Below are 24,655 nucleotides of genomic sequence, written 5' to 3' on the forward strand. Positions count from 1 at the left end.
ATCGGGGAGGGAAAATGCCACTTCCACTTAGTGACAAAAACACTGAGCAACTCTTTTTCTTTATTTATATTCTTGCACAGTGGCCGTTACTTTGCTGCAGCTCACTGGTGTCGACACACGGAGAGTTTCAGCTTTAATCAGCAAACTTTAGATTTATGCTGACAGTTTTTAATCAGTGTTGCACAACAGAGGAAAAAAAACTGCTGCTGCCCGTCCAGTCAGGTGGAAGGAGGAGAGATGACGGCTTACTGTTAGTTATAACTATTGCTGGTAATCCTTCACAATAAAAGCTTTATAATTGCTTCTCTGAGTTTAACAATGTAAGTCCTCTGATTAAAAGCGCAGGTTTCAATTAGCTGCTGATCTCCGCCTCTAGGTGTTCCTCAGGTTCGCTGTTGAACTTTAAAACCTGCTCTTCTCCTCATTTTCTCTTTTGTGCTAAATGCCAAGTTAGTATTTCTTCCTTTGCTTCCTATATCTGTTTTGACTTAAACTCAACATTTGACTTCAGATTTAAATGCTTAAAGTGTTTTGTCAAGTTAATATTCAGTACTTGATACGTATTGGTGCTCTGTAAGGGCTGCTCTTCTCAAAAACTTTTCTTTTATTACCCGATAGTCGGATCCACAACTAAATGAGTCATGTGACTGACCATATGATCGCCTCTTTACAGACGTCTGAGCTCCACTTCAACACGAGAGCTATCTAAACTGTTAGCCATCAGAAATATTTTTCATTCTCTGATATAGGATTTAATTTAGGAGGTCAAGATTAATTGCCAATTGATTTTATTGATTATTTGATTGAAACTTTTGTTAATGGTGATTACATTTTTGGAGTTTTTGCCTATTCTACTCCTAAGGCTTCCATAGCTCAGTGAGACTTGAGTTCTTCACTTTTTGTTCTTAGATGTCTTCTCGTTTCTGATAAACTAGCCCTCTGTGTTTAATATCAGTTGCAAATATTTACCGTTATTTCATTATGCCGTGAAACGGGATTATTTTACAAGCACGTTTCACAGCTTATTTTTTTGCTCTCCTAGACGTAATGATTAAAAAACAAACCCGGTTTTTGAAAGTAGTATATCTCATTTGTTGTTACTATTATGATACTTATTTAAAAAAATTAAATTAATCTGATTTGGTAGGAATCAATCTGATAGTAGGTTTTTAAGCTATGTTTATTACCCCTAGTCCCAACAGGATTATTTGTGTTTTTGGAAGTTAGGAATAGTCATTCTGTACAAGAATGATCTTCTGTTTCTGCTCCGTATGACAGAAACCAGAGAAGAAAACATCCTTTAGCTTAAACCCATGATTTTGCCATCAATAGGTTGTTTATATCATTAATTATCCCACATTCATCCACATCATCCTCTCTAAGATACTGTCTTAACTTGGTCTTCAAGGCAAAAGACTAGTGAAATTTTATCATCACTGTTATTAATGGAGTAAATTTTTTTATTTATTTAATGCCTGATGTCTGTAAAAGCTTATAAATGGAATGGTCATTTTATTTTTGAGTTGTTTTTTTAAATATTATGAATTTTCTAGATGTGATGTTGGTATGCTATGGATGGCAGACTTATTTATGGTACTGAGTTGCCTGGAAGTCATATAATGACAGATATGATGGCAAATGTCACATCAACATCCAAACGAGTCAAAACATATTGTGTCATGATAGAGCTGGAGATTTACACCCCTATATTGGAGGAGTCAAGTTATATCACAGTATTAGAGCTATTTGATTTTGTTTTTTATTTATAATTGGTTAATACTTAACCAATTTTTTTTTTTATAGATTTTATATTTTTGTTTCAGTTGATGACTCTCATGAGTTTGGTTTTATTATCTATTCCTCTTCATATTTATATTCATTCTTACCGTATCACCAGTGTTCCTCCCACTCAGACTCCTAGTTACAGTAATACTTTCAGCATCACCACGTGTTAACAGTCAGTCCACCATTCAGACCAACATGTCTGTAACCAACGCAGTGCTGTTGGGTTTTCTTTATTTTTTATTTTACATACAGTATGGATAAAAGTCGCATTCAATAATGAAATAAAGCCATCAAAAACACACGTACCCCTCTAGTAAATCTGCTGTATCCTTTAGAAGGTGAGGAAGAAGAGTTGACATTGGTGAATTAATAAAAAGTAAATGCACAAATGAAAGGAGCAGCACAAGAAGAGCTGACTGACTGTGTTGAGATGCTGTAATCCATGAATATGAGGAAGTCCTGATCAGAGGATTTTAACGGATCTTCAGACAAGTTTCAGCAAAATAAGTCTCAGTTTCATTCATTAAAATCAGTGAACTATTTGTTATTACATCTCCATAACATTCAGATTGTAGTAAGTTTAAAAACTATACCTTCATCTTTGCTATTTTGAATTCTTTAATCAGCAATGTACTAGGGTTGTCACGATACTAAACTTTTCAACTCGATATCGATACTAAGTAAAATATTCGATACTCGATACCCTTTTCGATACCACAAGAATAAAAACAAAGACTCCAAAATTCAACAGAAATATTTTCATTACTAAAAAAATACAAGAAATAAATTAAAAAACAATAAGAATAATATTTTGAGGTTGTATGCTGTGCAAAATATTAAGCAAGCTTGATAAAAAACTTACAAAATTAAAATTAAATGTTCCTTCCTTGGCTATGTTTTGCATAGACATAACAATGACACTAGCCAAACCAGTTAAACAAAATCAATTCTCAGCAGCTGCACCTGTTACAAAAAAGTCTGAAACTGAAAGTGCACAGAATTATTCAATCACACAGTGTTCAGAAAGTGCATTTTCCACTATTCTGCACTTTCGATGGCTGTATCGATACTTTTGAAAATGAGTATTGTATCCGGATACAATGTTTCAGTATCGATACTTTTTTGAGTAACGATACTTTTGACAACCCTACAATGTACTGATTCTGCCCCTCCTGCACATCTGATGTTTTTATACATCTACAATTTCTGTTTCATTGGTTCATATATGTGTGTGTATATATATATATATATATATATATATATATATATATATATATATATATATATATACATATATATATATATATATATATATATATATACAAGTATATTAAACTTGATTAGATGCTTTGGGTTTATTTAAAATATAACTGAAAAAAGAAGAAAAAGAGTAGGAAGGAAGGAGGAAAAATGTTGGGGGAAAATGGTTTAAAGGCAAAGAAGGTTTAAGTTGGTTGTTCTGCTTCAGAAAGTCTTTAGCTTGTGTCCTCTTTGAGATGGTAGACTTTTTTTTCCTGTCAGGAAAATTATACGAGGGAAATGGAAACCCCTGCTTATTCTTGCTTAAGTTCTAAGATTAATTTCAACATTAGAGTTTTTGTTATTTTTGTTAGAAAAAAGGTGACAAAAAATAATAAAGATGTTTGTTTGAGGCCAGATGTGGTTCGGCTGATTTGCTCTGAGCCTCCAACTTTTTACAGTGTGTGATTTATCCTCCAACAGCTGCGATGGAGATCAAATAAAATGCAACATCTTATTTTCCTCAGAGGTCGTTCCGATCATTTGCAAACGACGACCGCCACGTCATGGCCAAACACTCCAGCGTCTATCCAGCCCCGGAGGAGCTGGAGGCCATCCAGAAGCTGGTTTCCACCGTGGAGGGAGCCCTCAAGAAGGTCTCTGATTGGATGGATGGCCTGAAAAACACCTCAGGAAAAACTCCCAGCTGTAGAAACACAGAGGAGGAAGATGCTGCTGAGACAGAGTGAGTCCTACACAGTCTGATATTTTAACTAAAACTGGAGTATTTATGTACATTGCAAAAAATTGAAATCTTAAGTCATTTTTTCTTAAAATAAGTGCGTTATGTCTTGAATTGAGAAGGTAAGTGAGACATTTGCCAATGGAACAAGACGATTTACATTTAAAAAAAAAAAAAAAACAATTGCAGTCTCTTATTTCAAGTGCATATTTTCTAATTATTTTATTTTAAGTGTAAAAATACTCATTCCATCTGCAGATCATCTTCTTTACCTACTAAAATTAAGTGTAAATACTAGGGGTGTAAATAATAATCGTTTTGTATCGATGCATCGATCCATAAGCCGACGATCCGATGCATCGACACGTCCGCAAGATAATTGATTCATGTTTTTTTTTTCCCTCCGGTCTATTTTTATCCATTCGCTCCTGGGCGTAATTCTCCTCCCGTGCTGCGGTGCCGCTAAACCTTCCTGGTTATACTCTTACAGCAGTGTGTTGCAGTAAGCTTGACACAGACATTTTTAAATTATGCTCAATATTGAAGCGTGGTCTGTGCTACACACTGTGGGTCTAGATACGGCCAAGGCGGTGAGGAAGTGGGGGCGAGTCTAGTCCGACGATGGAGGGACAAAAAGAGCGGAGATCCAGCTGGAAAAAGGGTCCCAGCGTTCTCGCGCACCTCGCTCTTCTAGCAGGTCAAACTCCACGAGTTGTTTTCCGCAATTTCGGTCATAAAAACAAAACTAGCCGGCCTCCTGTCTGCTGCACTGTTTGCGGTCAGCTACAATCTGGGAGAGGAGCAGCGGAGCGTCGCTCAAGGGGGCGGTGACGTCGACACTCTGGAGCCGAGGTATTGCATTGAACTCATTGCACTGAAATCTTATCTTTTTTTGATGCAACTTTTCTACTTCTGTTATTTGCTGTTGTTTCTAAAAAAAAATGCATAACGATATTACAGCTTTCGTTGATTTATTTCAAACTTGAAACTTTGTTTAGCCTGTAAGGTGTAAAAATAATAATAAAAATTTTTTTTTTAACTGATTCATCGATTAATCGAATCGAATCGTGGTGTATTCTTGAGTATCGAAAATAATCTAATCGTTGGGTCAGGAAATCGATACTGAATGGAATCGCCATGATGGATGTGATTTACACGCCTAGTAAATACACATAATTTAAGATTTTTTTTACTTATTTTCAGATCATTTTTGCGGTGTAGGAAGTGTAAACTTTGCTTTTTTAAATTGTTGCATTCAGTTGGTTAATTCAGTTTTTAGGCTGTTAAATGTTAAACAATGTAGCTCAGGACTCATTTTCTGACTGACTGACTGTTTTCCACCATCAGTAGCATCTGATAATCCTTCCCCCCGCCCTCAGATCTGAAGGTACATCGGTGCTGTGCGGGGTGACACGGGTTGGCCTGGTGGCCAAAGGTCTGCTGATTAAAGGCGACATGAACCTGGAGCTGGTTCTGATGTGCAGAGAGAAGCCCACCAAGCTGCTGCTGTACACCATCAGCGCCAACCTTCCCCTACAGATCCAGGTAACGTCAACCACACCTTCAACACGCTGGTAACAAAATCCTGTCTCCAAAGCTGCAGAAGGTTTATAGACTGGACATGAAAAGAGACCAGGATTAAGAGGAAAAACGAGATGTATGTCTTTAAATGAAAGTTAGTGAAGCTACTGCTGCAAGTTATTAACCTGCGAAAGGATCGGATTGCTTTCTTTTTTTTGTTTTTTGAAAAAATCTGCAGTCAGTCCTGATTTGATTTGATACAGCACCTCTCCTTCCTGTTACAGAACTACTGGATCACAGTGGCTACAAGTCTTAAAAAGCAGAACTGCAATAAAATACATTTTTTTTTAGAAATCTTATTTCTATTTTATGAACTAGCGGAAAAAATAGTGTATCCAAACAGAACAGTGAGTGTTGTGATCTCTCCATTTTGCGTTGTCATGTTGCGCGTGGCTAATGAGCTGGCCTGAATGCTCCCTGTTGAAAAGAAGAATGTGTTTTTATTATACGAAGGAAAACATGTCTCTCCTGTGTAGAAACGCAGCAGCAATGAGCTCCTCCCCACGGTAAACTCAGCCTCTTATTTACAGTGTTGACACTGTCCTTTGCAGGCTCTGTCTGCTGCAGAAATGCTAGGTATGGAGGAGAAACCAAGTGTGAAAATCTAATGCATTAATCTAATTCTAGTTAACATCCCCCCTAAAAAAAAAATATATCCATCGGCTTTCTTCTGTCGGCCCTGGATGATGAATTACTTTGAGGTTAGTTGTGTACAAAACAGTCAAAATTTGCCTGCAGCATCAGCAAAAATGTCAGCAATTAATTTAGTTATACTTTTAAGATTGTATGGCCTTTATTCTTAATATTTTAGACAGTATAGCTGCAGAGAGAGATGGAGGGAAGACTTGCAGCAGAGATCAGGGAGTCGAGTCGAGGACTAAAAGCCTTCATATTTCTGTCACCTGCTCTACCACACCGCACCCTGGCAAACAATGATTTAATATCCCTATTGTCACTGTAGAGCTTCCCAGAGCTCAGAGTTCACGCAAACCAACTCAGACGGATCATTTCATCAGAGGACTGCCACCTGACACTCAGGTCCCACTGGCAAAGTCAGTGCTGCCGTTCAGAGGCTGAAGGTGCTTCCTGTGACCTCATCTTGGTTAATTACTCCCCACAGCTGCTGTTTGTGCTTCCTCATCAAAGGAGGAAGCCATCTGAAGATCCCATTTCCTGCAGCTACCTGCAGAGTGACAGGCTGATGGATGGAGCCATTTCACCTGATAGAGAGACTGTAGATGAAACACCACTGAAAGAAACGGACAAACTGGCAGATCCAGCATGAAGGAAGCTGCAGAGAACAATGAGTCTGTTGCTGACATCCCATTCCTTTTTTCTTTCTTTTGTTTTTATAGAATTCAACGCAAACCTGTTGTTTGATATATGCTGTTTAACTTTTCAGATTTTCCCATTTCCATCATTTTTATTCAGAGCTGTAATTATTGTACAGCTTTAAAAAAGTTAGACCTGGTAAAACTTGCAGTTGATAAACAGTCTGATAGGACTGTTTTGTTAAAAATGACAAACATTTTGGAATGAAGAAGTGAGGAAACTCAGGCGGGTTTATGGCTCCGTAGCTCAGGAAATCTTTCCAGCCTTTAGAACGGGTCGCATAAAGCTAGGCTTTACTTCACTAACCTGCCTTATTAAATGCTTTTTTTCAGTTTAATATAATCACTAAAGGATACTTAAAGGTTTGATATCCTGCTTTTTTTAAGACTCCCAAAGACTACTATGGATATATATCTGCCACATATATTCATTTATTTTGAGGTATTAGTTGTTTCCTGATGTTATTTTTCCACCCAGGTGAAAAACACACTGTGCTCCACTGCAATGTTATCACTCTGTTAGGGTGGTGCCCATTTCACGATGTTACGCTGTCTGCTTTCACTGTGCAGATTAGATCAGGTCAAAAGAGCCACTTGGTCTAAACATTGAGCAGAAATGATCTGGCTCTGCCTTACATCAGAGCCCACTGGTTGGAGAAAGTGGGCAGGTGCAGTGCTGTCAAGTTAGGTGCTTCCAGGAGGAGCTGGATAATCACGGCTCCACATAAAATATTCACAGCCACTCGCTTTCCTGGACACTGAGGAGCTGCTACTCAGACAGAAGGATTTAGAGCAGAGGTCACACTGTAAAAAAATTGAAATCTAAACAAGTCAATTTTTCTTGAAATTAGTGCATTTTTTCTTGATTTGAACAGAAAATGTTGACACTTTGCCAATGGAATGAGACAATTTAGATTTAAAATAAGAAAAAACAACCGCAGTCTATTATTTAAAGTGCATAATATCTAATCATCTGATGCTAAGTCTAAAAATACTAATTCCTTTGGCAGATCATCAGATCTGGACCCACCTGCTGGCTAATCCGGACCCAACCTGATTTAAAACATTTATAAATTACCAAATGTTGTCCGATGACAGTGTCTAACTTCACTTGTGCCGCTTCTCCTGTTAACATGGTAAAGCGCTCCAGAACATCCGGTACCAGGCTACACGTGATACAGATTAGCCAATGAGCTGCTGTCAGTCTGGGTTTTTGCTGCAAGCAACTTTTAGACAGCAGGCAAACCTGCTGCAAGCCGGGCGATTGGAATGAAGGAGAAGACGGCGAGAAAAAGAGAGCAGAGAAAGTGTGGACTGCTGGAAGAACTGTGGTGAACTGGTGAAAGAAAAGTGAAATGGTGCTCAAAGATGATCCTGCACATTTTGAGTATTTTTGGCTCAACCTGCTGCTGTGAAGCAGGATTCTCCACCATGAACAGAATCAAAAATGAATATGGATCCAGGCTCAAAATGAGCACCTTGATATCTGCTTGAGAATGGCTTAGTCTCCATTCAAACCCAGGTTTAAAGCCTTGCAGGGCAGCCTAAAGCCCACTGCTCTCATTAAGACATAGAAAAGAAAACAATAAAATATGTGAATCCGGAAATTGTCTATATACCAAACTGAACGATTGTTGTTCTCTACTTCAAAAAACACTTTAGATTTAAAAATGGAAAAATGTTGTGTTTTTTAAATATTTCTTTATTTAAAAATTCAAAGTATAACATGGATGAAAACACCTAAACATAAACACCTAATTTAATGTTCGTGTTAAATGCTGTCTAAAATAATGGATTATAATTAAAAATGTCTCCAGACCTTTACTGGTTGATGATTTTCTTTATTCGGACCCTGCTGATTTTTAATTGGTTACCCCTGGTTTAGGGGATTACACAGTCATTCATGAATCAAGGGTGGGGTTTTTATGAAGGATAGAAAAAACACAAATTAAATGTTAAAGAAAAGTTAATGTGGGATGATATAGACCCCCCCACATGATCAAAGGATCACACTTTCTCTGCTTTTTTTTCACTATTATCATCATTTCTTGTCCAGGAAACATTTGGTCAGAATACATAATGTTAAGCAATTGATTTTAAAGCAATCTGTAAAACTATTTACCCTCAAATTAGTAATAAAAAAAAAAACACTGAAACTTATCAGATGAAGGTTGAGCAGTGTTTTCTTCTCAGAACTTAGCATTAACGATGCAGCTCTTTTTTACAGACTATGACCGAGGACGGATATGAAGTTCGGTCGTGTCTCTCTGAGGCGGCGATCCAGGTGTGCAGCACCAAAGACCCCCGGCTGACCCTGAAGATCACCCTCTCCTCATTAGCCATGAGGGAGGAACACAGCTCCACAGAAGCAGAAGGTATTTAGCCCACCTCTTTTATCTGCCTTTCTGTCTGATCACATCAGAGGGATGTGCTGGGATATTGGAGAGTAGGAAGGTAAAACCTGAGTAGGACAGGAAAGGGTGATGATGCATGAAGAGGACTGAAAACTGAGAGGCGAGCTGGGAGGATATGGATCTGGGTCAAGTGTGGTGGAAATAGCAGATGGACAGGCAGGGATGATATCCTGAGAGGATCTGTTTGGTTTAGATTGATGGAGAAAGGAGACGTCCCTCTCAGGTGGAATCCTGTTCCACCCTGCGGCTCTGTTTGGGACGGATTCACTGATTGGATTCAGAGCAAAGATCCATTTTTAAGCTGAACTGCATCTATCTGATACGAGAGCAGCTGTGGAAAAAAATGACCGGAAATTTTGGAGGTTTGCCATTTTCTCTGTTTACGGAGGAGATTCAAATTAAAAATAGAGGATAGGTGAGTCAGAGCAGAAATGCTGTCATTACAAAACAATAAGCCTCGTCTATATCTCTGCTCCCAGCAGGAACGTTTAGGTCCAACTTTTATACAGATAGTAAGAAAAAGTCCCGGCTAACAGCTCCAAAGAACGCCTGCAGAGTGAAGAGAGGCAGAAAAAACGATTGATTTTCCTTCAAGTTCAGCATTCTGAGACAAACAAGAAGTGAGATATACTGGTTGTTTCTAAGTCTGCGGCAGGTTTAAAATGTTCTGGTTCTAAATAATAAAAGACGGATTATTTTTCATACATGTAAGAATGTTTAAAGCCTATAAACTTACAGGTTTATGACAGCACCACCAGGATTATTGATGCTTTTTTAAATGCATGTTCACATTTATATAATCTAAATTCTTAGCCGACATTCTCCCAGGATATTTTACAAGACTAACAGATCTTATTCATATCCCTATTCATGAATATTCTGACTGTATGTTTGCAGCTAATCATTAGTATGTGCTAATCGTTGTATTATTCAGTTCAGAGCCATGAGGCATCAGTGATTGTTAAAGGAGCGTAGTATAACTTTGCAGTTTTAGCAGACTGTTGCCCCCCTCTGGTGACAAGTTAAAATGACACCAGTACCTGCGTTTCCATTCACCATCAAATTGTGCAAATTTCATTACAAAAATAAATGCTAAATGGAAGCACTGCAACCATTTCACGAAAATGTCTTTATGGTTAGGGTCAAAATTGATACATTTTGCAAAACTGCAATGGAACAGATCTCATTTTCTTGAGAGCTTTTTTTTAAATCACACGAGTCACCTGATCTACTGGCCTAGTGATTAGAGCAGTGTGTTTGTGCTCTGAGAAGGTTGCAGAAACCCGGTTCAATCCCCACAGCCTGCACTCTGGGTTCCTGAGCAAGACCGCTAACCCCACACCTGGGGCCACACAATGGCAGCCCACTACTCCCAAAGGGGATAGGTTAAATGCAGAGAGATTATTTCCCCACTGTGGGACAATAAAGGGATTTGCATTTTTTTTTTAACCTTACTGCTTTGTAAAAAGAAGAAAGAAAGCAGGTGAAGGATGATGGCGCCCACTAGAGCTCCTGTGTTTACATCCACTGCTGCCATGTTTTTTGAGTTATCACATGAACAAACATATTCACTTGCAATTTTTATTGTATTTGTTATTTAATGAAAATTCTGAGGTTGCAAAACTTTGCGTTTTTTAAATTAGCAGAATACCAAGATAGTTTTGTTTACATTTGTAATGGAGCCACTGCTAGGGTCAGTGCCGTGCACAGAAATTTTGGGGGAACCAGTTTTCAAGTGGGAAAAAAGGGCACTTAGTGTGCCACATAGCACAGCTAGCTGTGCTAGCAGTGTTTATTACGCACACAGCTTAAACATCATTTATGTAGCCTATTTTAAATTAATAGCCATACTCTGTCTGATAAACATCTTTAATAATGTTGAACACTCTGCAGGTTGGCTTCACAATAAGATTGGTAACAACAGAACACAGTATAATGAAACAGCAGTGTCTATAAAATAAATAACCATTTCAAACCATTCAAAGTTTGGTGGGTGGATGAGGCGAGAGGGGGTGCAAAAGTATAAAAGTTAGCATTTTTGGCAAAAGTTATTAAAATTAGGAAAAGCGCCATACACTAAAGCTACACTGTTTTTTTTTTTTTTTTTATGTAAAAACAGCACTTTTTTGGTTGGGAATGAAAAGGGGAGGAAATCTAGCACCACCTAGTGTCTATCTGTGCACGTTCCTGGCTTGGGGTTGTGCATATGGAAGAAGAGTAAAAAAAAAATGCACTCTGTTATTTAGAGGTTTAATCTCAACATAGCAGCAAGAGTGCTAATCCCAAAGCAGATCTCATATGTAACAAGCTAACGTAATATTTACTCACGTCTTATTCTATCCAGATCAGACTCCAGTTTGGCTTCTTTTTTTTTTCCGTTGCACTGGACAAATTATATTTTCTTACACTTATGTGGAGCCTGTGATGGGGTTTTAGTTGAAGTTGGGGCTGGTTTCTTGTTCTCTCATTAACTATTAATGGTGGCAGAGATTTAACAAAGTAGCCAAGTGAAGGAGAGGCGCAGCGCGTCGTCCCCACACTAACGGTATGAGAATCCAACCTGGATGGTCTCCTATGAGCGATAACATGGAGCAAACTGTGGTAAACAGAGGAACTTTGGACAATTTTTAGAACATGTAAAAGAAAAAAGGAAAGAAAGAAGGAAAGATTTAACCTTTAGATTTGTGTAATGCTCCTTTAAAAAAAAAAGAATCTTCGTTGTTTCATTCCTTCAATCTGCATCTCCACTAATTTATGAATTAGTTGTTTAATCTAAATGCATGTTTCTCTCCAAAAACAGCTATTTACTTTTGCTTTAATTGCACAACACAAAATAAATTGTAAACAAATATTTACACTTCATTTATTCATAACGTAATTCAATATTTTTTCATTTAAATTATTTGCTAATCAACAAAAATAAAATTGAAGCTCTAGAGCCACATGTGGCCCCTAGCCTAGTAAACTAGCCCCATCCGCAGTGGCCAAAAATTATTTTTGCCTGCGAGTGGTCTACCCATGATTAATGCCCCAGGCCCTAGAACTGACGGGCCAATCACAACGCAGAGATTTGTTTTGAATTTCTGGATGCAAAGCGGGCGGGAGTTTGAGGGCGGGACGACAAAGCTGCGCGATGCTGGAGAAAGCACAACAAGGAAGATGGGAACAACTATTGAACATTCTCGTTTGACTCAGCTTTGAAATCAGTTTTGGAAGGATTAGACTTGGTGTTTTTGTTGAAACATGAGCAGGAAGAGGCTCTACTCTCATTAATTTTTGAGAGGAATGTATTTGCCATTTTACAGACAGGCTGTTTATTTACACTCCCCCACAATCTTTCTGTCGCGCTAACTACAGCACAGTCAGTTGCACTCATTGGTCGGAGCGTTGGCCAATAGGAACAGACATGGTTTGAAAAGCAACAGGTTGTTCTCATCATCAGTCTTCCGATGTCTCATTCATCGGGGCCAAACTAAATTACACATTTAACCTCACATTTAGTCTGGTTTATCAGGCTATGTGGCTCCTAATGTTTTTGGCCAATAATAAACTGAGTTTGGATTCAAACTTTAATTCCCTTTCTGTGATGACACCCCTTCCTTATTTCCTCCCAGCTGACGTATAGTTTTTATCTGAAAGTTTTACTGATTTTATCTGCACTTTAATGCTGCCAGCCTGCCTCTGGCTGCAAATGCTGGAAATTACAACCTGAGGGAAAGTTGATATCATTTATTGTCTTCATGTTCACTCATTAGAATGGTGCAAATAGACTCTTTTGAGATTAAGTTAAAAAGTACAGTTTAAAGATCATAGCTCTAAATTAATTTGCATTTCAAGCAGCATTACATTGTGAAGATCTGGTGACCACAGGAGGGATTTTTTAAATTGGTAATGATTTCTTACAAAATTTTCACATTTTTACAAGAGGAGCCACAGATAAAGCACCAATTATCATTGTTTAGATTGACACTGTTTGGATAGAAGCTATTGTAGACCATGACTATCTGACAGAAGTGTATTTGAGCTCTTATCCCCGATGGATGGATTTACTTTCTGAAAACTGTATCTAAGCACATTAGGGAAAAGGTGAGTGGAAATAAAGCCGTTGTAAAAAATGGCCACAAGCAGCAGAGACGACCACAGCGATGGGAAGATTGTGAGTTGTGGATGAAGTAAAATCTATTTTATGATCTAAGTATTCAAAGATAATATTATTCTGTCATATTGTCTTGAAATAAAGAGGAAGAGATGAAATTATGTTTTAGTGTTTATACTTAGTGTTTTAAAACCCTTGAATTTGAGTTAATGGAAGCTTTAAGAAACCTGAAGGTTCTGTTACAGATTTATTTGTAAAGACCTTGATTGCTTCTTTAGTTTCGGGGGGAGCGTTTATGATTCTTTAACCTGGCGGTCCCAGGCAGACCATGAGAGCCTGCAGTCCTTGGTCTTGGAGGAGTGAGTCAGGATGAAAACCTGCGTCTCTCATCAGCTCCTTGATTTGTTCTCCATCTTTTCCATTGTGTTCAGCTTTGACTAAAATCTGTGCAGTAACAGGCTGCTAAACCACACACACAGACCAGTTCCCTGACCTTGCAGAGGATCAGAGAAACTCAGGCTCATTAAAGACAAAATTAAGACACTTTTTACATTCTTTAAAATCATGGTGTTTCCTAGGCGAATCCTCATCATTATTTTTAAATCCCTGCACTTGGTGCTGATCTGTGCATTGTGGTTCGCAGTCTGTTCCTCTTTTTTTCTGTCCTCTCCAACTTCCCACAGCGGGCTTTCCTTCCCCTTCCTGCTCCCGGAAACAAACAGCCTACTTTTTCTTTCCAGGGTGGTGTTCTCACTCTCAGATGTTTATGAGACTCTTCTTCTGCAGCCGTACTCCTCACAGGACCCCAATGTGGGGAGATCATTTCAGTCACATATAAACATCTGAGCGACACTGCAGGACTGAATAAATCAGCATGGCGCTCCAGAAAACCGTGGAGCTGGAAGATTGTTTCTCCTCAGGAACTCCTGAGCCAATATTTCTAAGCTTCTACTGCTTCTAGTTTAAAACATTAAAGTTGTAGGGAATCACATTTAAATGTCAAATCATTCTGGCTTAAACATGTATATAAATGTACTCTTTATCAGACTATATGGCACCAAAATTTAAAAAAATTTCTATTAAAAAAAAAATTCCTGTCTTAAAATCTTGATTGTTTTTTTCGGTATTTTATGCAGGCCAGTTAGTTATACGTCAACTTGTACACCCCAATTTGGCCAATCATATATCAACGGTCATCTTTCAATCAGATTTTTTTGGTTATAGCATCTTGATTCATCTATCACAGCAACTATATGCAACGGTTGGAATAAGAAATAAGAATAATTTCCTTTCCCATTGAGTTCCGTCACAGTGTTCACAGGGATGGACGTCTGTGTCTTCGGCAGGCGTAGAGCTAACAGAACTGGCAGCGTTTAATCATGTAAAGCACTTTGCATTGTCTTTGTACTGAATTGTGCTATACAAATAAATTTGCCTTGCCTTGCCTTGCCTTGCAAGGGCTCAAACATGTACGGCTGTAAGCCTTCTACACCAAACCACGCTTCTGCCGCCCTGGCGTCCTCTTCCACAACAACTTCATCCCTGCTTTCCTCCTCTAAATAAAAAATGTTTGACAGAGGAGACTCATCCACAGCCGGCGACACTAAACTCTCCTCCTCTTGCATGTTTCCTTTGTCCATAGCGTTCCTTGACAGTGGCGTTTCTCTGTCACCAATTTAGTGCTACTTGGTCCCAATGGAATTTCCCATTGGGAACCTACAGTACTAGCACTGAGTTGCTAACTGGTTAGCAAGATGTTTCCGAGACACCAGCCACAACCAAACTTGCTTCCAAATCTTCCGCCACAACAATCCCGCCCCCTTGATAATTGACCGATCACATTCACTTTATTCGCTCTTGTAAATTCGGGCACCTCTCGGGAGAATTCGGAAATGCAACGGTTGGAACAGCCATTTCCCTACGACTTTAAGTTTATAATCTGGCTCTTTGTTGCCATGCTATCATTGTGTCCTGCGCAGTAACTTATAAGGCACTAATCTGCAGTGATCCATGCATTCAGCCACTGATCTGCATCCCCAGTGAAGCTCCAGACGAGCAGTAAACGCGCATGTTGTCACATCTACTCTGGTTCCTCTCCTCGGTGTTTGAAAACATCCTGCCTTGTGCATGAGAATCCCTGTTCTCCCGGAGCAAACGTCCCTCCTTCTACAGCTCAATGGGTCAGATCAGTGGGAACGCCTAATAATTGCTGCCTGCTGTTTGTGTGTCAATAATCCAGACCGGTATGATAGAAGAACTGGTGTTGGGATCATCTGGTGGCAGCAGTTGGAAAACAGCTGATATTTGTAGATGTCTCTGTGGGTGTGGCTTTTCAGGACCCCTCTTTTCTAACAGGAAATAAACTGCGTGTAGACTCTTAGAAAGCAATTGCAAAGTGTTATGTGATCGATACAAAATCTGTTAAGAAGTCACCGGTACAAAGGCATTTAATTGCATTAATAATGCATATTGATTGTTTTAGTAATCCCTGCAAACCCGCTAACAGATATTTTTAGAAATTGTCCTGATGTGGTATCAGAGCCTCAGTGATAAGAGAAAGCAGAGAGTAGCCAAATCACGGAAAGCTGTATGAAAAGTAAAAGAAGTCAAGTGCAATAAAGGCCCAGAGACACAACTAGCAGTCTAATGTTTTCCCTTTTTTCTGTCATTCTGTATGATGTCTTTAAAATAAAAGCTGAGCAAAAATGTGTTTTTTCTTTCTGTTCTGAAAAGCGCTGTTTATATCATGTTGGGGGTACAAATTGTTTACAGCCCAACTCCATTCTAGGAGAAGTAGAAACAACTTTAATATTTAAAATTTGTCGCTAGAATACAGCAAAACGCTGCAGAACAGATTGAAATCTTGAGTAGTGATTCAGTCAATATATTGTTTAATATATATTGATACGTGGAAAAGCAGCCAAATGGCAATACTGCTGTGCTCTAGCGTTATAAAAAGCATCAGACTCAGCAACCAGGCTATATAATCAATGTGTATAGGGAGATTTTACAAAGTTCCTGATTAGTAATAGAAAAAAGATCTGGCTTTCATTTTAACTCAACAGCAATGCTGTAGAATGCACTTTCTAAATATTTCTTAACAAGGTGACTCCAGTCTGTTGTAAGACTAAACAGGGGTCACAAATTTCTCATATGTGTTAAAGATGCTTTAAATGATCACCGGACTCTGAATATTTAACTGCCACCAGCTGATCTAGGTCGGTTGTCCAAAACACAAAATAATGTTAGGAGGTATCTCTCAAAAAGAACAAACATTTTCTCGCTACTGGCATTTTGTCAGGTGTTGACTGTTCAACAGTCCATATCCTTCCAGATCCGGTTAGATCGCAACTTGATCTATACTATAGACTCTAGACTGAGATGCTTTTAGATGCTGTCTACAGTAATTGTTTTGGTTTTTTTTCCATCCAAAAACCTCCATTCCCCACAATATTTCACATTCTTCACATAGATCATACACATTTTGTATAGATCTTTGGCCCGAAATGAGAACATTTATGACGACCCACTTGTTTACGTTCGCAGCGTTTTGATCGGGCAACCATGCAGCCAGCTAATCTCTCCAAACAGCTGTGTTGTGGACCCCGTTTGTCACAAGCTAATATGATTGTTTATTGATTTTGTATCTTCCTTTGGTTCTACAGGCTGCAAAACAGTTTCCTAGTGGAGAAGCTGTGATTCCCAACCTTTATGCTGTTGTTTTTAGAGCGAGGGTAGACACGCTTCTTGTGAAGTCTGTTATTAAACAACCGTGGTGTGTGATACCGAATTTGCTGTAGTAGCTGCTAACTTTAACTTCGTTGAAAGTCAAGTGTGGATACATTAAAAGTAATGTTTCCGCATCAACAGGTACGTGATTCTGATTTTTTTTTTTTTGATGAAATTATCTCCTAAATAAATGCATTTCACCCCTTTGGTACAGTTAAAACCAGTTCACAAACAGACCATTAAGGTTTTATGACAAAGCCACATCTATGATAATCCTATGAATGACAATGATTAGGGATCTGGTGACGAACCAGGATCTCTGCAGACTGATATTGACTGATTTACAGATTATGGAAGTTAGTGGAATATGTTTACTTTATTTTGAAATTATTGTCGTTAATTTCTTGTTCATCCAATATGCCAGTGCAGACCAGATACTACTTTCATGCCCGATGAAACAATTTATGGAACTTTGCACTTACAGTAATAATCTGTTGGTAACTGACCGTGATTTCAGTGTCACCGGTTAATCTCCTTATGGTCACCAGTCTATTTTCCAACCTGAGATCCAAAAGCTGCTGTTGCTGCTTTGAAATTATTGGTTATTCAAATACGTTGTTTCACAGTGAACAATACATCAGAGAACTTGGATTTGTGAAATTTCTTAAATGGGTTCATTTCATTAGAAATATTTTTGTACAGGCATAGACAAAGCCACCAGTTTATAAGAGACATCAGCTATTTCCAGCTGCCACAACCAGTTAATCCTGCCACCAATTAATCTATCTCACAGGCGTGTTCACACTGTCTATGCCTCATCCTGTTTGTTTCTCCAGAGGACCACGACCGCGAGAAAAATGAGCAGAGGTGTGAGGAAAAGGAGGAGGAAGATGTCCTGGACGCTCTGAAATGCCAGGCTGCTCTGGCAGCACTGCGACATGCCAAGTGGTTCCAGGTGAGCTCAGCTGGACTGCTGACATCTTCATTTTCCAATACATCTAAATATTTCATCCGTTTGCAGCCAATGTTTACTTACCGTATTTTCTGGTTTATAGAGCGCACCTCACGATAAGCTACACCCACAAAAAATGTTTATTCTTTTTTTCTATATATAAGTGGCACTGGGCTATAAGCTGCTGATATCTACAGAACTGTCCTCCACCAAAACTGTAGGGGGAGCTCTACATTTTACCATTAGCATAGGGACAAAGAAGATTGCTAGCTCCTGTTAACTTGTTGGCTCGTGGCTGTTATACTTTCTAATGAAAAATGGGGTTTCATCAGCTCTTTTAGCTCTGCAGGAGTTGCAAACAGTCTCTTCATAGGTTCGGCAGCTTGAATTCTACAAATACATGGAGACATTTGTTCTCCACCGTGCCTGCTGCTAGCATGTGCTTGTGCTAAATGAAAATTAGCCCCTATTTTCTTTGATATCCAACTTTGACTTCCGCTCCCTGGTGGTTAGAAAAATCCACCAAAAAGCCACAACTTCATATAAGCCTCATGGTTCAAAGTTTGGGAAAAAGTAGCGGCTTATAGTCTGGAAAATACGGTGATTCATTACACTTTATTTACAGTGAGTAAAATAAGTATTTGAACACCTTGCTATTTTGCAAGTTCGCCCACTAATAAATCATGGAGGGGTCATAGTAGGTGCATGTCCACTGAGTGACAACTAAAAAAGACAATCCAGAAATCACAATATATGATTTTTGAACTATTTATTTGTATGATACCACTGCAGATATATATTTGAACACCTGTATATCACCTGACCCTCAAAGATCTGTTCGTTCCATTTCATTTTCTACCGCTTTATCTGGGGCCGGTGTTCTGTCAGCTCAACATACCGCGTCGGGCCAGCATATACATAGTTGATGATATTGATTTGGACATTATGTCGTCTTGGATACAACGGCTTGGTGGAGCAGAAGTAAGATTAATTTAAGTGAATCAAACATGAGCAAGATGACTACTACTAGGAAGGTTGTAGTTGCCCCATAAAAAAAGTAATAATAATCGTGTTCAATGTTGGGATTAAAGGAGCGTGCTGGTAAAGATTCTCCTGGCCAAAGAGAAAGAATGTGAGATATCCAGGCCATAGTCATTCCAAAAAAGTTAAAAGTTAAAGTTGAAAAACAATCCACTGGACTTTGTTTCCAAGTTTGAATTTGTTTTGTTTCCCGTTTCACTTTTTTGGGCTATCGTATAAAGCATCCTAACGCTATTTCTGACATTTGAATTGAAAAAGCTTCCTCGATGGGAAGCAAAACATCTTCAAACTTGGAAAGAAAGTCCTGTGGTTTGTTTTTTAAACTTTTTTGGAAAGGATTAAAGGAGCGGTTCAATCCATAATCAATTTGCTGTACAAGTTTGCCACTTGTTTTATTTTCTTATAACATTCAATTTTTCATTTCTAAGTTAATTTCTATAAAATCCTCGAGGAATTCTCATTAAAATTTAGATAATTCTTCAATAAGACTTGCAATATTTTTTAAAAGCTAATGTGTATAGTGGATCTAGTGAAGGACTTTTTTTTGTTGTTTTATGCACAAAACTACGACAGAAACCTGACTAAATCAGGGAATAAAACAGCTCTCCCTATGGATAGCGGAGACAGAGGACACTATGTAATGCATATTACTATGGGTATGCTGAGCTGACACTTATAGTGTCAGACCAGCATGTGCGTTTGTAAATGCATATGCATATCTGACATCTTGTGCATTCGTATTACTATGGGCATGCTGGCCTGACGCAGTATGCTGAGCTGACAGAAAACCAGGTCGGAGAGGCAGCAGTCTAAGCTGAGATGCTCAAACTTCCCAATCTGCACACACCACCTCCAGCTGCTCTGAGGTGACCCCGAGGCGACACCAGGCCAGCTCAGAGACATAGTCCCTTCAGCGTGTCCTGGGCATACCACGAGACCTGATAAAAGCAAAATGGGAAATACCTGGAAGGCGACCAGCCACCTCAGTTGGCTCTTTTCAATGTGGATGAGCAACGACTCTACTCCGAGCTCCTCCTGGGTAACTGAGCTCCTCACCCAATCTCGAAGGGTGCGCCCAGCCACCCTATGAAGGAAACTCATTTCGCCCGCTTGTATTTGCAGTCTTGTCTTTTTGGTCATTACCCAGATCTCTTGAACATAGGTGAGGGTGGAAACATAAATCGATCAGTAAATCAAGAGCTTTGCCCCCAGACTCTGCTCCCTCTTCATGATGACAGTCTGATACAGCGACATCACCGCCAGCGCCGCACCGATCCTATCTCACGCTCCATCCGTCTCTCGCTCGTGAACAAGACGAGATACTTTAACTCCTCCACTTGAGCCAAGGACTCTCCACAGACCTGAAGAGGGGAGTCCACCTCGGTTTTAAAAATGTAAAACAACGAAAAGGGTCCAAAAACCCAAACTTGAGGTACACCATAGAATGATTAATACAATCCGATTCCTTTGCCTGGCTGTAGCGATCTGATTCTGGACTGTATCAAAGGATTTGGATGGGCCCAGAATAACGAGGACAGTATAATATCCTCTATCACGCAGTAGACTCCTCCTAACCTGCAGCTATGGAGCCAGGAGGGGGCTTTGTACCTTCCACAATAGCTGTTCTAAATGGTACAGAAAATTATGTTATGTTTTTAGGCGTACAGTATACGCTAATAATAAATACAACTTTTGCAGTTTTGTACTGTTATTTAATGGAATGCTTGAGTTGCCAACACAAAAAAAGTGTTAAAGTGCCAGACCACTCTTCAGACGTTTGACAGATGTCCTCTAAGTTACTGTAGTCCTTATAACCTGATAAAATCATTAACTTTAACATTTGGTGTGAGCTGTGCATGATGGTCAATATCTCTGCTTTGGTCTCATCTGTCCAGATGTTTTGTGCTTTGTTGCAAAGCATCTTTGCTTTTCTTTGTGCACTATACATTGTTGACAGCAGAATCTTTTCTTCTTGATGAATTGAGTGAAAACAGAATAGAGACTCTTCATAAAGATACAGCCAGGCTGTGTTGATCAGAGGTAACAAACGTTTATAGCGAGACCACTTGAAAATAATGGGAATAATAGCAGGGTAAATGAGGTCAAATGGGTCAGGTTGTCTGTGTTGGCTGTTGAGCAACATTTAATCTTACCAGATGATTGAGTTTCAATCCAGTTCCAGTTTTATTTCCCCTGCCAAGCCTCAGGTTTATCGCCTCACTCTAAGATCAGAAGCTTACTGAAGCTTCAGGGGTCAAAAAACAGCCTCTGAGGCTTGGTGGTGTCAACACTCACTCTGTGGAGACTCAGCCACTCTTTCTGGTTAAAATGCTCCTCATGTTGTCCATCTGCCCCCTCAGGCCCGAGTTACTGACCTAAAGTCCTGCGTCATTGTTCTGAGGGTCCTCAGAGACGTTTGCAACCGTCAGCCAGTGTGGGAGCATCTCAAAGGATGGGTAGGTGCTGTTAAACTGCAGTGTTTTCCAACCCTGAAGTTAAAGTAGGTTATAACCCCTAAAATGCTGCCACTGCTCTGTGCTCTTGTTTCTGTGCAGCCATTAGAGCTGATCTGTGAAAAGGCCATCGCCACCTGTAACCGGGCGCTGGGTCCAGGGGAAGCTCTGCGTCGTGTCATGGAGTGTATTGCCTCAGGAATCCTTTTACCAGGTTAGAGATCAGCTGAGATTACCTTTTGTGTTTCTGAAAATAACCGCCACTTTTACAGTTTCACAGAGATAATTCCTGTTACAATGTGCACGAAAGCTCTGTATAAAATTTCCAGGTTTCCATATTCTGTTTCCAAACACTGCAATTTAAAAAGGTTGAACTGTTTGCTGATTGGTTTTCTTGTAGGACCATTGCTCTCAGCTGCCTCCAGAAGATAGAGAGAGTTTGGCAGGAAAACAGTTTGTTACCTGCCCTTTCTGATAAAGAAAAGGTTCAGCATCTCCTCACAGCATAAACTTTAAAGATTACACATCTTTTAAACAGCTTTTAAAAGGTGCAGATTAGAGAAACTGGTATCAGAACAGAGAGGGGAACCTTTTTTTTAACATCGTCCACTTCAGCATCTATCTGTGGGGTGTTTTTCTTTATATCCATCTATGCAACCAAAGGTTTATCTGTTCCTTTCACCCCGTTATCTGCTCCTAGTGGGATATTCATCAAATGTTTTTGGATTTAAGGTTTATTAGATCTGAATTTGTTTCACCTAATTAATAATAGTAGTAATAAATGACCTTTATTGCTCTCACAATGCAGAAATTTGGCTCTGCATTTAACCCATTTGACCCATTAACCCATTAACACTGCATTTAAGTGGAGACAGAGTGATTCGAACCGGTTACTTGCAACCTTCTCAGTAGAAGGACCTAAGAACCTTAGGATTCCAAGCTATATGCCCTAACCATTAGGCCGCCACTCCCTCTTGATTGATTAACGGATAGCGTCCTCTTAGAGGCGATTTATTTCAGTATTTTAACGCTCCCGCCGTCCGCTAGAGTGCTCTGCTCTTATTTCTTAAGCGGAGCCTCTCTGGTATTTGTAAGAAAAATAATGCCAGAGAGAAGACCTGCCATAGCAGAGCCATTAATTGATCCACAGTCCGGTCCAGGATTATTTACACAGTCTGACAACAACGATGCAGAATGAACTCTATTTGTTTCCGTTTGTAGCTATAAAAACACTCAATAAACTCCTCAAGCTATCACCTGAATAGCGGCCATTTAGCCATGCTGCATGAGGAACAGCTTAACTACTCGTGTATGTTCAGAAGGTGAGAATGTGATCATGGAGCAATGCAAAACGTTTGAAACATGACAGAAAATGACATGCTGTCAATAAGCAAAGAAGATTAGGAAAGCTTCTGTAAATTAATGCACTTCAAGGAGCCGAGTTTTAACATTCCTCTGAGATCCACCCGATTTTAACAGGCTCTGACAGCATGTCGAGCTTACATACCCAGTCTTTTAATGATACTTTTACATCATTGTACATTGGAAATCAGAATTTTTGACGTTTTATTCAGAATCTTTTTATTTGATAACCAAATAGGTTCCTACTTTGTTATATCTTCTAAATACGTGTGTTTTAATAATGTATATAAGAAAGTTTTCTGTTAACTCAGTCTGTATTTAATCGCTGGCACAATAAATTGTTAGAAAAAACTTTTTTTTTTTATTATTCAGCATATTGGGGGAAACATTTATATTTTTTTTACCCATGATGTTTTAAATAAGATAGTCTTATATTTAAACTTAGTTTTTTAAAGAAAATGATTTTATCAATAAATTGATCAATAAGGTAAATAAACTGTAATTATTGCATCCATATTTCCTTGGACTGGTTCCTTCCGTTACGCTGTGTAAGGAGTGGTGAAATCTGCACGGCTTTAACAGTCCAAATAACACACTAGGAGAAAAACTCGCTCTGATGATGAACTGTATTATCGAGGGTTAACTTGTTGTTTTTTTTTTTTTTTTTTAGTCTAACAACAGCAACATTTCAATCAAAACTGAATGTAGAAACATCCTCCTTCAGGTTCATCAGTTTCTATGTGGTGGAAATAAAAGGGTCAAATGTAGCAAAGTATAAATGAACAAGAATTTAAAAGGAAATAAAAAGAAAAGTAGAGCTAAAATGAACAGAACTGATGTTTATCCTTCACTGTAAACATCATTCAAGGATCTCAAGCCGATGAAGGCTGTTAAAGAAATGTTTTTCTAACCAATGGAGATCACCCTGAGCCTGCTCATTTTCATTCTGGAGACGTCTCTGAGCATAAATGTTTCTGTTTGACTACAATAAACACAAGCGTCCACTGATGTTTTTTTTTCCTCCACGGCTCGGCTTCTTTTTCTGATCCTCCATCTTGGAAACCTTCAGATCTTTTCATCAGAGACTAGTTAGACCTTCTGGTGATGTGACCGGATTGCTAACATCTGCTTGAGGGTTTTATCACCACTGAAACATTTAGCAGTTTTCTTTCTAAGTTCAAACCAAAGTGAAAAGATTACAAACAAACCTACTTTCCAACACGTCAAACATCGATGTGGCTTTTCTCTCCAGGAGGCCCAGGAGTTCACGATCCCTGCGAGAGGGAACCCAGAGATGTCCTGACGCACCTGAGCGCCCAGCAGGCTAACGCCCTCACACACAGCGCGCAGGTCAGTCCAAATAAACCACAGATGCACACAGCTCCTGATCCTCCAAGTTTTCTACATCTGTAATTAGGGCTGGGTATTTTCGCCAAAGTCCTGAATCGATTCGATTTTGATTAATACAGTTCTAAATCAATTAATTGCCATTTAATCTGTTTTTACAATAATGAAAGTAGTTCAACTGTGTTTCAAAATACTCATGTATTTTATTTTTTCCTGTCATATTAAACAAGCGCAAACTTGTAAATCAGACAGTTTTAAGTTGAGATGTGAACAAAACTGTCTCAAAAGTGCAAACTTGTTTGTGAAAAGTGAAAAAGTGAAGCCTCACTCGAGCGAGCAGACAGGACACAGCGGGGACACAGCAGACATGCATGAGCTGCATTATCTCCACTGCCCAAACTATGTATATTTGCAGCGTTTTCTGTAACAACTACAGGGTGTTTGCTGGTCAGCCCCTATTTGTTAATTGCTTCATTAAAGTTATTAGCTACATTTGCAGCTGTCTGGCTTGAAGTAATCTTGAGTGCTTCTTTCCTGCTCATTTGAATGTGAACGTCATGCGAGTCACTATAAAACTAATCGA

The 24,655-nt window shown here is 39.1% G+C and overlaps 1 protein-coding gene across 2 annotated transcripts in view; it reads left to right on the forward strand.

Moving 5' to 3' along the window:
• The window catches only part of LOC119776871 (spermatid perinuclear RNA-binding protein-like), a 98,090-nt gene that overhangs the window by 48,568 nt on the left and 24,867 nt on the right, over nucleotides 1–24,655 (forward strand). For both annotated transcript variants that reach the window (XM_038275498.1, XM_038275499.1), the window contains exons 3-9: nucleotides 3,552–3,769; nucleotides 5,146–5,311; nucleotides 8,906–9,053; nucleotides 17,754–17,872; nucleotides 21,271–21,366; nucleotides 21,466–21,577; nucleotides 23,978–24,075. In XM_038275498.1, coding sequence (XP_038131426.1) covers nucleotides 3,552–3,769; nucleotides 5,146–5,311; nucleotides 8,906–9,053; nucleotides 17,754–17,872; nucleotides 21,271–21,366; nucleotides 21,466–21,577; nucleotides 23,978–24,075 — 957 coding nt within the window. The remainder of the gene's footprint in view (nucleotides 1–3,551; nucleotides 3,770–5,145; nucleotides 5,312–8,905; nucleotides 9,054–17,753; nucleotides 17,873–21,270; nucleotides 21,367–21,465; nucleotides 21,578–23,977; nucleotides 24,076–24,655) is intronic.

This window comes from Cyprinodon tularosa, unplaced genomic scaffold (genome assembly GCF_016077235.1).
Source record: "Cyprinodon tularosa strain WSP-4 unplaced genomic scaffold, ASM1607723v1 ctg961, whole genome shotgun sequence".
Classification (NCBI taxonomy): Eukaryota; Metazoa; Chordata; class Actinopteri; order Cyprinodontiformes; family Cyprinodontidae; genus Cyprinodon; species Cyprinodon tularosa.